The following is a 13,220-nucleotide window of genomic DNA, read 5'->3' as shown; positions in this document are numbered from 1 at the left end:
CCTCCATGGCTGGTTTTCCTTTTTTGGGTATAACCCTGACTCCTGATTTATGCAATAGGTCTTAAAAGACTAAAGGATGAAGGATTTCCCTATTCTTGAATAGAAGTCCACTCACAAAGAAAGGTATGGGTTGGTGGGTGGGTGGGTGTGTGGCTTCTATGTGAAGTCAAAGTTTTCAGACTTGGACTAGGGTATCTTCTACAAGAGGGGGAATTTCTTAACAGATCACCCAGTGGGTGAACGTGTTGCCTATGTGAATTCCACCTTTGTGGCTTTGGGACTCCCCGAGGCCAATGTCAAAATGATTTCTGTTCCAAAAGGCACCAGAGGTTTCACAATGCTCTGAAAAAGTCTGGCCGTCTACACACTCATGCTTTGCGGAGCCTGTTTCCTTTGCCTGGAATGTCCCCTTAAAAACGCTCTACTAAAGTTCAGTTCATCCTCCAAAGGCCCTTTTCTTTAAAAAAAAAAAAAATTTTTTTTTTAACCTTTATTTATTATTATTGAGAGACAGAGAGACACAGAGCATGAGCAGCGGAGGGGTAGAGAGAGGGGGAGAACAGAATCTGAAGTAGGTTCCAGGCTCTGAGCTGTCAGCACAGAGACCGACGCGGGGCTCGAACTCACAAACTGCGAGATCATGACCCGAGCCGAAGTCAGTCGCCCAACCAAACGAGCCACCCAGGCGCCCCTAACGGCCCTTTTCTTTTCTTTTTTTTTTTTTTTAATTTTTTTTTTCAACGTTTTTATTTATTTTTTTGGGACAGAGAGAGACAGAGCATGAACGGGGGAGGGGCAGAGAGAGAGGGAGACACAGAATCGGAAACAGACTCCAGGCTCCGAGCCATCAGCCCAGAGCCTGACGCAGGGCTCGAACTCATGGACCGCGAGATCGTGACCTGGCTGAAGTCGGACGCTTAACCGACTGCGCCACCCAGGCGCCCTCCTAACGGCCCTTTTCAAAGGCTGCCTTCTCCATGTAGCTTTTCCCCACTTCCCCAAATGGATCCTCACAGGACTCTGCTGTTCTTTTATGGCAGTTACTTTATTCTAGTGATTCCTGAAGCCAGGTAACAAGCCACTTTCTCTCCCATTCCCTATTTGGCTCAATATTCCAGTCAGAGGCAAGCAGGGCCCAGCCCTCTTGACCACAGGAGCCACACACACATTGCAAGTTTCCTGCCTCCTCACTGAACCCTTTCTAAGCCAGGGGGCCTCACCGGTGTGGCACCTAAGGGAATACGTCCACTTAATTCAAACTGAGGACAGTCCTAAAAATGTTACATTAAGTATAGGATGATGCTTCCTCTGACTACATTTTTCATTGTATTTTATGGATTTTATTTATTTAATGTATATTTTAAACTAAGTCTATTTTTTTTAATGCTTATTTATTTTTGAGAGAGAGAGAACGAGCACGAGCGGGGTAGGGGCAGAGAGAGGGAGACACAGAATCTGAAGCAGGCTCCAGGCTCCGAGCTGTCAGCACAGAGCCCATTGTGGGGCTTGAACCCACAGAACGCAAGATCATGAACCGAGCTGAAGTCAGATGTTTAACCGATGGAGCCACCCAGGCACCCCGTATTTTATGGATTTACATTATTTATTAATTAAAACCATGGGACAGCACACACCAGCGTGTACAGTTGTAGAGAGAGCTACCGTAATATGTATTCCTTGTCTCTCTCTCTACACACACACACACACACACGCACACACACCTTTACATACACTTGCTTCTAAGGCACTGAAAGTACTCAGCCTTTAGCCTTGTCTTTATGACTTGTCGCCCTGGAGTTGTATTCCTTACCAAGACATACATCCATATGCATTTATGGGCGTACGTACGATCTGCAGTGTTTTATTTATAAGTGGCCAGCTCATTGCAGCACTGAAACATGCATTTACAAACAGATATCTGTTTTATGAAACCCTATTCCTTTGTTTTAATAGCTGAGCTATCCAGCCATAGCATAATAATGTACAAGGTAAATGGGTCTCCATCTCTAGAACCTGTTCCAAGTTTTCTCAAATGTGACTAACTGCAAGAATTTCCCAACCATCAAAGAGACGCCACCACCAAAAGACCAGTTTATTCTAGACATGAAACCTGCACAGTTATAAATTGCAGAGGTTTTAGGGGTGAACTTTAACTTGAAACTATCCTGAAATAGAAGATTTGCTTCAGGGGTAACACGAAGGAGAAAACTACCTTCCTCGAAAGCACTCATGATGCAAAAGGGAAACATGCTGTTATTGTATATTCCAGGATGAAATCTGTATTATATAGAAGAAGTCTGGGCACTTGGGGTGTTTATTAGGATGGCATACAATGGATGAAAACCTCTGAACTGGTATCTGTAAAATGCTTATTGTTAAAGTGGTGACAGAACATTGGCCGGATTTTGCTGAGTGCAATAATGTAAAGATAGGGAATGGTTTAAGCAAAACGTAAGAAAGAGCAGACTATAATTATTACTTACTAATGCTCGATGCTAGCGTTATTCTAACAGCTTGTGCACTGTCAAATCAACAATCTGCACTAAATAAATGACCATTTGGGAATTGCTAGGGAGCGTCTCTGTTCCTCTCCCTGCTCGACTAAAAACTGTCATTTGCAATCAAAGAAAGCGAGCGGCCTTGGAGCTGAGAACACAGCACCCGCAGCCTTAGAGTTGTCTCTTTCTGAGTAAAGACCAAAGATTCACATTAACTTGATCTTTTGCAGCCAATCTAATTTCATCCTACATGAATCCAAGAGGACTCCACGCCACGATGAGAATTTCCTGTAGGACTGCGCTAAAAACTTAATATGTTGACTCTCTTTTCTGTTACCAATCCTCTAGATTCTGAGAGGCTGTAACAGCAAATGAGGACAAGGAAGTAACCCAGATTAACTTGTGATCCTTGAGTGTGAGGCGAAGGAAGACAGTTGAGCCTTGTGTCGAAAAAGTGGTAGGTTTTTAAAAAGTAGAAAATGACTATCTGAGGCTATGAGCTTCACAAACACCTACCCAAATGGAGTAAGTAATGTGGCCTCTCCAGAGCCTGTGGATGTTTTAAATTCCATTCTGGTTCTTTTAACAGAATATTAAGCACAGCCATATAAGTAGAGAATTCTAATGTAACTAAAAATATGTACTTACCATCAGGTCCTCAGGTGCTGGTCTTTCTTTTGGTTGTTTTCGCATGCTGTAAAAGGGGGGGGGAAACCTCATTGTTATCTGTATCGCTTACAAATTTGTGCTGTATTTCCCACCGTTGACTCTATCTCCTGGAATCTGAATGTTTTCAAATTTACGAGTTCAATTCCTGGCCAAAGTATTAGCATAGATTCCTATCTTTTATTTTGGCCTTTAATTATCAGATTTTGGGAGACTCTCATGAATCAGAAACACCAAGATTTTTGAGAGAGAGTTATCCTTGCAATACAGATGAAGAATGAATTTAAAAATGTGAAAAAAAACCCTGGCAATATTTCTTCCTGGCTCAGTTTTCGATGTATTTCCAACTTAAATCTAGGGAACAATGTAATTCTTTTTTGGTAACTGGGATAAAGTAATAAGAAAAGAAACATGACTACCAGGTCAAATGAAAAAACATCTTATTCCTTTCATTATTTCCTTGAATGACAAATAATATATAAAGACGTCAGGAATCTAGATGATGCTATAAAATTACAAATGGGCTGTTACATTATCTCCACTTTCTTTTATTCTGGCTACATAATGCAAGTTGATATCCATTAAATAGCTGTGGGGGAAGTTAAGTTTGTTTAAGCTGCTTAAAGAATCCCATTCCTCATACAAAATATTTCTTGTCTCACATGTAGTACGTATAATCAGTAGCTGTATCATGTACGCAGCTACATGATGAAGCACTCATACGTGGCACTGGCGTGACTATGGGTAACTACCTATTTGGTGGCCGTATCTGTACTAAATTCAGAGTGTCTGTGGCAGGAAGTCATGAAAAGATGACTGCTTCTTCTATTACTTCAAAATCACACAGATGCTTCTCTTTACATAAGGCGACCTCTAACAAGCTAGAAGAAAACCCATCATATAATCCCTGCATTTGCTGACTATTTTTTTTTTTTAAGTAGAAAGACTTAATGATCATTTGGTAAATAAGAACCGTAGTTATGAACCATTAATGACATCGAGGACATTTGCCTTCCCTATAAATAACCATATGCACCTCTCAAATACTGCATCCATTAGCAAGTAATTCAAGCTGTCTCGCCGGTGGAGTTGGTAACAGTCCTAATCTGACATTCCAAAGTAGCTGTATCTCTTGGGAAAACAAGGCTATTACCCACTATCATTTCTGTTTCGGCTTGACATCTGTGGAAATTTCAACACAGGTTATCCCTCCCCCTGTCTCCATAAAACTTCTACACAGCAGCTGATTAATTTTTTGGGCAGAAGGAAGGTAAAGTCTTATCTGCTTTTCCCCATCTGCCCAGAACCAGCTACACCCCCAAGTAGGTCTCAGGCCACACAGCGAGATGCACAGCCGTCTGATCACAAACCCCACATCTCCGGGGCAGGTGATGCCCAAACCAGCACCCCGGGCAGTTTAGGAATGGCACGGTTTATGTTTCAATTTCTGCATTTCAAAATGGGGCCTTCCCATGATGTGCTTCTGAGTGTTTCTAGGAATTCCATGTAAAGGAAATTAAGAGAGATTAATCCACATTTCTGGATAATGGCTCTATATTATCAATGAGCCCAGGAGTCCAGTGTTCAGCCAATATATGTGCTTTTTCCGACATGGCATGCTTTGGAAATAAAATGACTGCAGGGTAAAAACAGTTTTTAAAAGCTACAGAATATTATATTAGTATTTTAAATAAATAGAAACAGTGTTAATAAAATTTTTAAAGTCGGGGGGGAATCTCTTCCTCACATATTTGTCTATGGAATATAAACTGTATGAGACATTTTTATTAAGAGGTAACATATTACACTTAGTCAAAAAGGTGATAAAGCTTGACATTTATATTAAGGAATATTTCTTGGTTTCACTTTAGTGTAATCATCAGATGGATCATGGGGGTGGGGAGGGGAAGGGGACAGTGTACAACCATTTCAGTTTAGCAAGGACTCCTGACTGCACCATTTCGTGGCACTGCAGGAATGAAAGGTTCATTTTCCACCACTGAACAGGACTCTGAAGGGGTGATGGAATGGAATTCAGTGAATGAGAGGAAGAAATGTAGAGGCAGTGATGAGAAAGTTCCAGAATGTCCAGAACAGTTTCTAGTTCGTTCTGTCTCCTGCTTTGGGGTGGTCACTGCTATGCTCCCAGTTTCCTTCTCTCTCTGTCTCTGTCTCTCTCCATGCAGAGGTGAGGGAGAAGACGGAAGGAGGGCAGTGGAGCGACGGGGCCCGGGCCACTGACTGGGGAAGAGGCAGGTGGAGGAGACCTCGTTCTACTGAGGGGAAAAAGGCAGAGGGTGCAAAAGGAACCCTTCCTCAAGTGTCAAATGTCGAGGGGCTGCCCAGAGGCTCTGAGGGCCCCTTTGACCAAAATCCTGCGGTTCCTCCCAGGTCTCCAACTGTTCAAGTGGGCCTAATGGAACCATGTTTTCATAGTCTTTCAAACATCAAAATTCACTGCAATGGGACACCAGTACTCTGTCTAAAATATATCCAAGGATAAAAGTTATTTACTGACAATCCGATGAATTAATAAACTATGCTGCTTCCACTAAGTGACAGACAGTTTTATGGGTAACTTGAGGTTACATTAATAAAAATAAGCTTCATATGTCTGTTCAATAGGGGCTATAAAATTGTGTGTTTCTTAAAAAAAAAAAAAAAAAAATTGGGTAGCAACAGTATCTGTGCTCCAAGAAGTAGCCTGATTCTCAGCAGTTTATTAAGACAGGAAAAAGCCTCTCAAGTACATTTACGACCCTTTGTGTAAATAACGTTTACATAATTTAAACAATTTCTTCAGCTTTGCTGCCCCATCTGCCCAAGGCCCCGAAGTCCCTCCCGTCTCCAAAAGGAAGCAGGGAGAGCCATAAGGTCTCACGGAGCCGCAGAGTTAATGGCATGTATCATTTACATTGAGGGCATGGCATGTTTGCAAACGGGCTCACCACTGAGTGATGAAATGTACAAATGGCTCGGAGAACTCTCCAACCGGAAGGACGGGCGAATCCTGGGATGGAGGAGAAACAAGTCACCAAAAGTCACAACAATTCCTCTTCTTCCTTTATATCCACCCCCACCTCCCCCCAAGGAACAGCAGAATATATAACAGGGATTCACCAACATGTGGAAAGGAAAATAAGGCCTCGTCCAATTAAAAAGACTGTCGACACCCTCTCCCACATGTTTATGTAAAAACGCCAAATTTAAAGCCACACACATTTTACAATAGTGAGAAACATGAGAGCAAAGAGGGAGGGGAGGTGAAAAAAGGACAATGATAGCCACAGGGTAGGAAAGAAGGTACGAAAGTGTAAATGAGAAATTAATGATTATTTAAGTAACACACAAATGGTCTTGTAATTAACAAAGAGCTGTGAAATTATTCTTGTGCTGACCTCTGTTTCTTTTACTGGATTTGCTATTTATTTACACTTTCCCTTTTATTTACATTTATTTGTATATTCAACCGATCTTAACTGCCTGCCGAATCATGTGGGTCAGTTTGCTTTTGTTTTTGTTTCTGTTTTTTACTTGAATAGAAAGGCTTTTATGGGAGAAGCTGTTTCTTGAAAAGGAATTTCAGCCTATTTGCCAGTCCAGGCAAACTCGTCATAGGAGAAAACCAGTGAATTAAGGACACAATGAAAACCTCCCACCTTGACCACCAAACAGAACTGGGGTGGAGGTGGGAGTCACTCAAATGAGCAGGAAACAACACAGCAACAAATGACAACCACTGGGTAACACAGGGAGCAGACCCCATTACCATTTGCAAAGGAAGGCTTTAAGAATTTAGGAGTTTTTCCAAGAATGACAGAGAGCGCCACTGTGTTTATAGTGTAACGGCTCAGGATGTAATGAAATTACACTGCAGAGTACTTTAACAGTCATCTCATTAGACCTACAGTTGGAACAAGAGAGCCACATAAAGTAGGCAGCTGCAAATGACTCCATTCCCATCTATTCTCATTTGCTATTAAAAATACCTTTCGGCGGCTTTTTTCCTCTCTGACATCCCTACACAAAGTGCCCTGCAAAGTATGATACATGCACCTATTTAAATTAACAAAGGAATGACTTATTTTAATCTCACTGTGCTTTGGAGTGCTTTGGCCATTTGGATGAGCAATATATCATTACATACAACCTTCCAGCGCTGCAGGCAAGAAACTCAGAGCATGCAGCATTTGGTGGGAGCCAAACAATTTCTCTAGCACACAACTGTGTCAAATGCATGCATGTATTCATTATTGAGAACGAGAGGAAATAGCTTTGATGTAGTGGAAAAAAGAAGATGATAAAAGCACCTCTGCAATATGCGTGTCATTATCAATGGTGGCAGATAGATACAATTGCACAGCCTCCTATGTGATTAGTAAATATACATATAATTGCTGTGGCCAATTATCAGAAAAATGAGATCGGTAATTACAAGACAGAAAATTAACTAGAACTCTTATTAAGGCTTTGTTTCCAATTCAAACAATTGGAAACTGCTGGAAAATACAATTAAATCAAAAGGAACTGAGGGGGTCAGAGCAGCCAAAAAAACAAAAACAAAAACAAAAACAAAAACAAAAACAAAAACAAAAACAAAAACCAAAAAAACCAAAAACCAAAAAACAACAAACCCCAAAAACCCAAAGAGGTTAAAAGAAAAGGAATGTGAACAAAATGATTCTTAGATTTTGCATATCTGTTCTCTTTGAATTTACTCTGTTCATCCAGAGCAGGGGAAGGTTAGTGATCATAAACTTAAAATTCTCATCAGTAGAGAAAGGTTTCCAAGAAGAAAGGAAAACAAAGGAAAACGGGAGTGAAATAAAATCTTGCCAAGTTCAAAGGATTACATGCAGGCATTACACAGAGACGACATGAAAAACGGGGGGCTGATGAAACAGTCCGCTCAAAAGAAACAAGGCACGCAATAACATGACAAGTCTTCGATAAAGGTACTATAAAATGGTCACAGAAGTCCCATCGGTTTGAAGAGCAAAAATAAAACATGATATCAATTTCAGCCTGGCCTGTTTTAGGAAAGCCATATATATCACCATGCCTGCAAGACCCTACGAGGCCCAGTTCAAGAAATGACATTTCACTGTCTCAAAAACTATTAGTAAAAAAATGGTTCAAAGTCTGAGGTACAAAAACTATGGGCTCTGATCAGGCAGTTAGTCCCCTCAGTCATCATTTCGGAGATTCTTTTGAAGGCTGTGGTACTGGAAATGTCTGAGTAGTAGCTGATTTAAAATGCAATGTTTAGGAAGAGAAAAGCCTACTGCCTTAATGTGGCTGAATATTTACCAAGATGGTTAAAATTCTGGGCCGGTTTTCTACGAAGATCCTGGTGTAAACTGATGTCATTGTGGACCTCATTTCAAAGTATGATACCAAGAGTAAATTAATGAATTATAGACTAGGCAACTTGATGAAGATGTCATTTTAACATGGATGAGAAACAAGACGAGGAAATGTGACATCTTTGCATGGGTAGTTAATTTTATTTAAGACCTGATATTGTAGCCTGTTAAGTTCCTCATAACATAAAACTAAGGAACACTGGGTGGTACCCATGAATAATTTATTTCACTTGTGAAAATGCCAGCCCAAGTCGACTTTACAGAACCAGAGAGAGTGGATTCTCCTCTCAGGGGTGCCTGGAAAGAATCAGTCATCAGAGATGCAGGGGAGGGGGGTTGGTGGGGGGTGGGGGGGAGGAATTCGAATCTCACATGCATAATGCCAGGTATTTCTTTTCCTTTTAAAAATCCATGTCTCTTGCATACCTCAAAGGAGAATTTTCTGAGATACAGAAGACTGAATGGCAGGCAGGGGGCGGGGCAGTCAGAATGCCATGACCAACATGGGGGTGGAGGGGGAGCAAAGGAGTCCTCTGAGAGCCCCACCACTCCACAAAAGCACACAGGCTGTTAACACTCTGAAGGAAAGCAAATGATAGTGTTTACCACACTGGAGGATTTTCAAGTATACTTTTCTCATATTTAAGCAAGTAAAATCAGAAGTTTCTTTAGATCAGCATGTAAAACACCTCTAAGAACCTGCCTATTTCATTATCTAATTCAAGTGTGTGCGAAGGAGGGAGGGAGGCTCAGCTCAGAGTGGAGCTGTCCCAGTTTCCCTGCAGCTCCCAGGGAGGGAGAGCATCCAGTCACCGCCAGGTTAGAGGGAGACTGAGAACCATGCCAGGGGGTTCAGGGATCTAGTGAAGTACTTGCTGCTACTTATCAAAAATGTCCTCTGCCAAATATGGGTTTAGGGAAGATGAACAAATACATTTCGAAAATATAAGCGCGAATTGGAGAAGCAGTCACACTAATAACTCTCAGGACTGGCTGAAACTGACTCTAAATTGTTAATAAAAGTCACTCTTTTTTAAGACCCTGGGTGCCATACTTCGCCTTAAGGGCTTTTTTGGGGGGTTAGCTCTTCTGTTGAACTTCTAAGTGTAGAGGTATGGAATGAAGCAGTGGACACAACCTTAACCAGAAGCCTTAACCTGAGATTCTAGTCCCAAATCAACTTTAGAGTCCTGCTAAAGGGACACAGGCTGAATCTTGTTATCGAGCCGGCAACTGTTATATAAAAACAGCTGCCATAAACCATTTCAGTAAGCAATTCTGGTCATCAAGGAGGACAGTCTCCAAGTCTCAGAGGTTTCTGTAACTACCTGGTCAGCCCCCTTTGCTAAACAACTGGAACACAAGCACGTGGCAGGCTAGAGCGCAGCGAAGGACAACGGGAAAAAAGTTTGAGTGATGCCTTTGCCTTGTGAATAATGAACAGTTCAGGAAGGTCAACCCATTACAACTGAAACTGTTTAATTATTAATTATGCACAATCTATGAGCAAAAGGACAAGTTCAGAATGTTTAATGTATGCTAACTTCAACTGGACTCTCTCTGGGTATTTTGTTATTAGCACTTGTCAGCAAGGTACTCAGGCATAAAAAAAGGCAAGCAGCAGAAAATCTGAGTTGGGGTGTGTGTGTGTGTGTGTGTGTGTGTGTGTGTGTGTGTGTGTGTGTGTACCTGCACAGTCAAAGAGTGGGGGAGGGGGGAGGGAGAAGGAGGTCTCATTCTAGTCACTGCTGCTGCTAGTTCACTTGCAGACTGAGTATGTCAATAAGCACACTTTATGACTTGAGAGCGGGCAGATAGGTTGGGTACTCGACACACAGAAAACACAGATGAGGCTTTTGGAATCACTTACTTAAAAGAGAGATCATCATTTTAAATGTAGAGTTTTTATTTTTTTTTAACTATGATGTTTCTTGGCTTTGAAAAGATCCATGACGACATTTGTGCACACATGTGTGCACACACATACGCTTGAGTACGTAGAAAACTGGTAGAATCTGAATAAACTGAGTGGATTCTATCCATGTCAATATCCCGGTTGTGGCATTGTACTGTGTTTATGAGCTGCTACCACTGGGGGAAACCGGGTGAAGGGTGAACAGGCCCTCTCCATGTTATTTCTTATAGCTGCATATGAATCTAAAATGATGTTGAAACAGAAAGTTTAGAAAGAAAAAGGTAGGGACCTATTTTTAAAAACTCTGATGAGGTCCGGATTCTTGGGAGAGCTTAGCTTTATGTAAGGGGAAAGGCTGGCCTAACTACTCAAATGGAAAGCAGTTAAGGGAACTTGGCTTAAAAAAATAACCTGAGGATTTAATTTTTCCCTTTAACTCATAATTAATATGACAATGAAACCTGACAAGGATATGGTAGTTAATTCAGACACTGATAAGGCACAGACATGAAATACTGTATAAAAATGATAGTCTGAGGCGTCTGGGTGGCTTAGTTGGTTAAGTGTCTGACTCTTGATTTCGGCTCAGGTCATGATCTCATGGTCTGGCGATCGAGCCCCATGTTGGGCTCTGCGCTGAATGTGGAGTGTGCTTAAGATTCACCCAGTCTCTCTCTCTCTCTCTCTCCCTCTGCCCCTCCCCCACTTGACATGCACGCACTTTCTCTCTGAAAAAAAAATGATAGTCATTCATTACTTATTTATTGGTTCATTCAGTCAATAGTTTTCTTGACCACCTACCATGTGAAAAGCTCTGAGCCTGGCATTGTGGGATGTCTGATATTTAATCCATAACCTTAAAGAACTGGTATATTATTCAGGGGGATAAGGTGTGCACCCCTAATAAATAGCCCTTCAGGATGGAGGAAATGGCCAAGTAAGGGCTTGGCATTCATTTTAATCTGTGTCCTGTTCCCTTCTCTTTGTGCAAAACAGACATTCCTTCAAACCAAGATTTTATACTTACTGGCAGTAAGAGAAGGAAGACAGAAGGGCAACTTCTCAAAATATCAAGGTGTTGGCCAACTGGTGAATTCTATGATCAGTTGGGATGTGGTTAGATTAAACCAGCCTGGCAAGTTAAACAGAATATGGCAAGCCTTCCAACATTTTTAAGAGCCCATTTCTAGACCTCAAGTCATCAAGCCAGTAGGTAGTTAACAGCATGTGGAGTCTGATCAGTAGTGAGTTATGCACTAATACTTAAAAAATAAATTTTCTTATTGAAGCCTGATGTTCCTTTGGCTTGGCCCAAAGATTTCTGTTCCTACACACTGGGACTCACACTAATTGCCACGGCTCTCTTAGACTGCTCCACTTTTGTCCACAGTGTTGGGGTCAAAGGCTGTTTGTAATTCCAGTGGCTTCACGTCAGGCAGAACAGAATTTTGCCTTGTTAGACCCCAAATTGGTTTTTGAGTCTCCGCTGTTTACTGCCTTAAAACAGCATTTTCACAAGACACCTGCAGGATCCATAGGATAAATCTCCTCTGGACTGAAGAGGAAACCTGGTTTGTTTGAAAACAAGAGAAAAAAAAAAGACACAAAAAAAGCACCCTCACCTTTAAAGATCTCCACAGAAGCTTATCTACAAACCAAAAAATCTATGTGCCCAAAGTATAACCCAATGGTAGATTTTGGGAAATTAGCTCAGTTTTAGTATTTTGAAGGTCCTCAGTGTTTGCATCTGTAAGTTGCTGCTACAACAGACTGTGGCAGGGGTGGGGATAGGCGGGGAGAAGACAGTCACATCTTGTCAGAGAAAGAAAGGTGGGACATAGATGGATAGGTGCTCCTGGTCAGTCAGAGAATGAGGCAGCCCAGTTTGAGATATGAGTGAACCATTAATTACACATTGGAGTTTACAAAGTCAGTCAATGCTTATAAACAGCACTCAGTTTACTTACAAACATGGCCACTCTGTGAGGAAACAATCGATATTTTGCCATTATGTGTATTTTTGATTTCACAATGCAGGCACAACCAACCTAAGCTTTGGGGTGTTATGAGGGACAGCGGCTGGGAATGGGGCTTTGAATTTAGGAAGGCTTGCAGATGGACATCATCAGAAAAGAGTGTCTGTGACCCTCCTCAGCTGGAGACCAGAAAGCCCTCCTTTTACTCCCCACTCCACATCAAGCCTTGAGCAGAGAAAGTGAAAGATGACTCAATTTCCACACCGGGTCACCCCATGCTCTGGGTTGCCAGATGTGACAAATTACACATGTGGGCATTTTGGTGTGAAGTTCTGTCCACTGGGTCTGGGCTGACAGTAGCAGCTCATTTAACTTGTCTCAGAAGGACCTGGCACCAGGGGCAAAAGGCCTGAATTTCTGCTACTGAACGTCCACCTGACCTATAAGCCCTTAAAGCAAGGGAGACCCAGCTGTTAGCCAAGGAAACATCACAACCTGATGGCTTATAAAAACCACAAAATAGAAATGAATAGGTCTAAAGGAATCTGTCTGTAGGTAACTGAACTTTGAGATCATAAAGATTTTCCCTATTTTTTTCCTTGTAAACATGTTCCAGAAGTTATCAAGGTAAAAAGAGAAGAGGAAATCACGTCGTCATTAATATCAAAAGTAACCCATCATTTACTCTACAATTTTTGTGACGTAAAAGATTTGTATTTACCTAGAGATTTTCTAAACCTATGGCAGAGATCTTGATGTTTTATAAAATTCCTTGAAAATAGTAGAGAACTGGAAAATG

The 13,220-nt window shown here is 41.5% G+C and overlaps 1 protein-coding gene across 8 annotated transcripts in view; it reads right to left on the bottom strand.

Annotated features, from left to right (window-relative positions):
• The window catches only part of MAP2K5 (mitogen-activated protein kinase kinase 5), a 270,804-nt gene that overhangs the window by 34,397 nt on the left and 223,187 nt on the right, over nucleotides 1-13,220 (bottom strand). For 3 of the 8 annotated variants that reach the window (XM_040493068.1, XM_040493067.1, XM_040493066.1), the window contains 2 exons: nucleotides 6,113-6,174; nucleotides 3,147-3,192 (listed from right to left, as the gene is read on the bottom strand). The exons of 3 other annotated variants lie outside the window; for them this stretch is intronic. In XM_040493068.1, coding sequence (XP_040349002.1) covers nucleotides 3,147-3,192; nucleotides 6,113-6,174 — 108 coding nt within the window. The remainder of the gene's footprint in view (nucleotides 1-3,146; nucleotides 3,193-6,112; nucleotides 6,175-13,220) is intronic. 2 more of the 8 variants (XM_040493073.1, XM_040493072.1) reach the window with 1 other exon arrangement.

This window comes from Herpailurus yagouaroundi, unplaced genomic scaffold (genome assembly GCF_014898765.1).
Source record: "Herpailurus yagouaroundi ecotype Mexico unplaced genomic scaffold, PumYag 184, whole genome shotgun sequence".
Taxonomy (NCBI): domain Eukaryota; kingdom Metazoa; phylum Chordata; class Mammalia; order Carnivora; family Felidae; genus Herpailurus; species Herpailurus yagouaroundi.
This window is presented reverse-complemented; position numbering and strand designations above follow the sequence as displayed.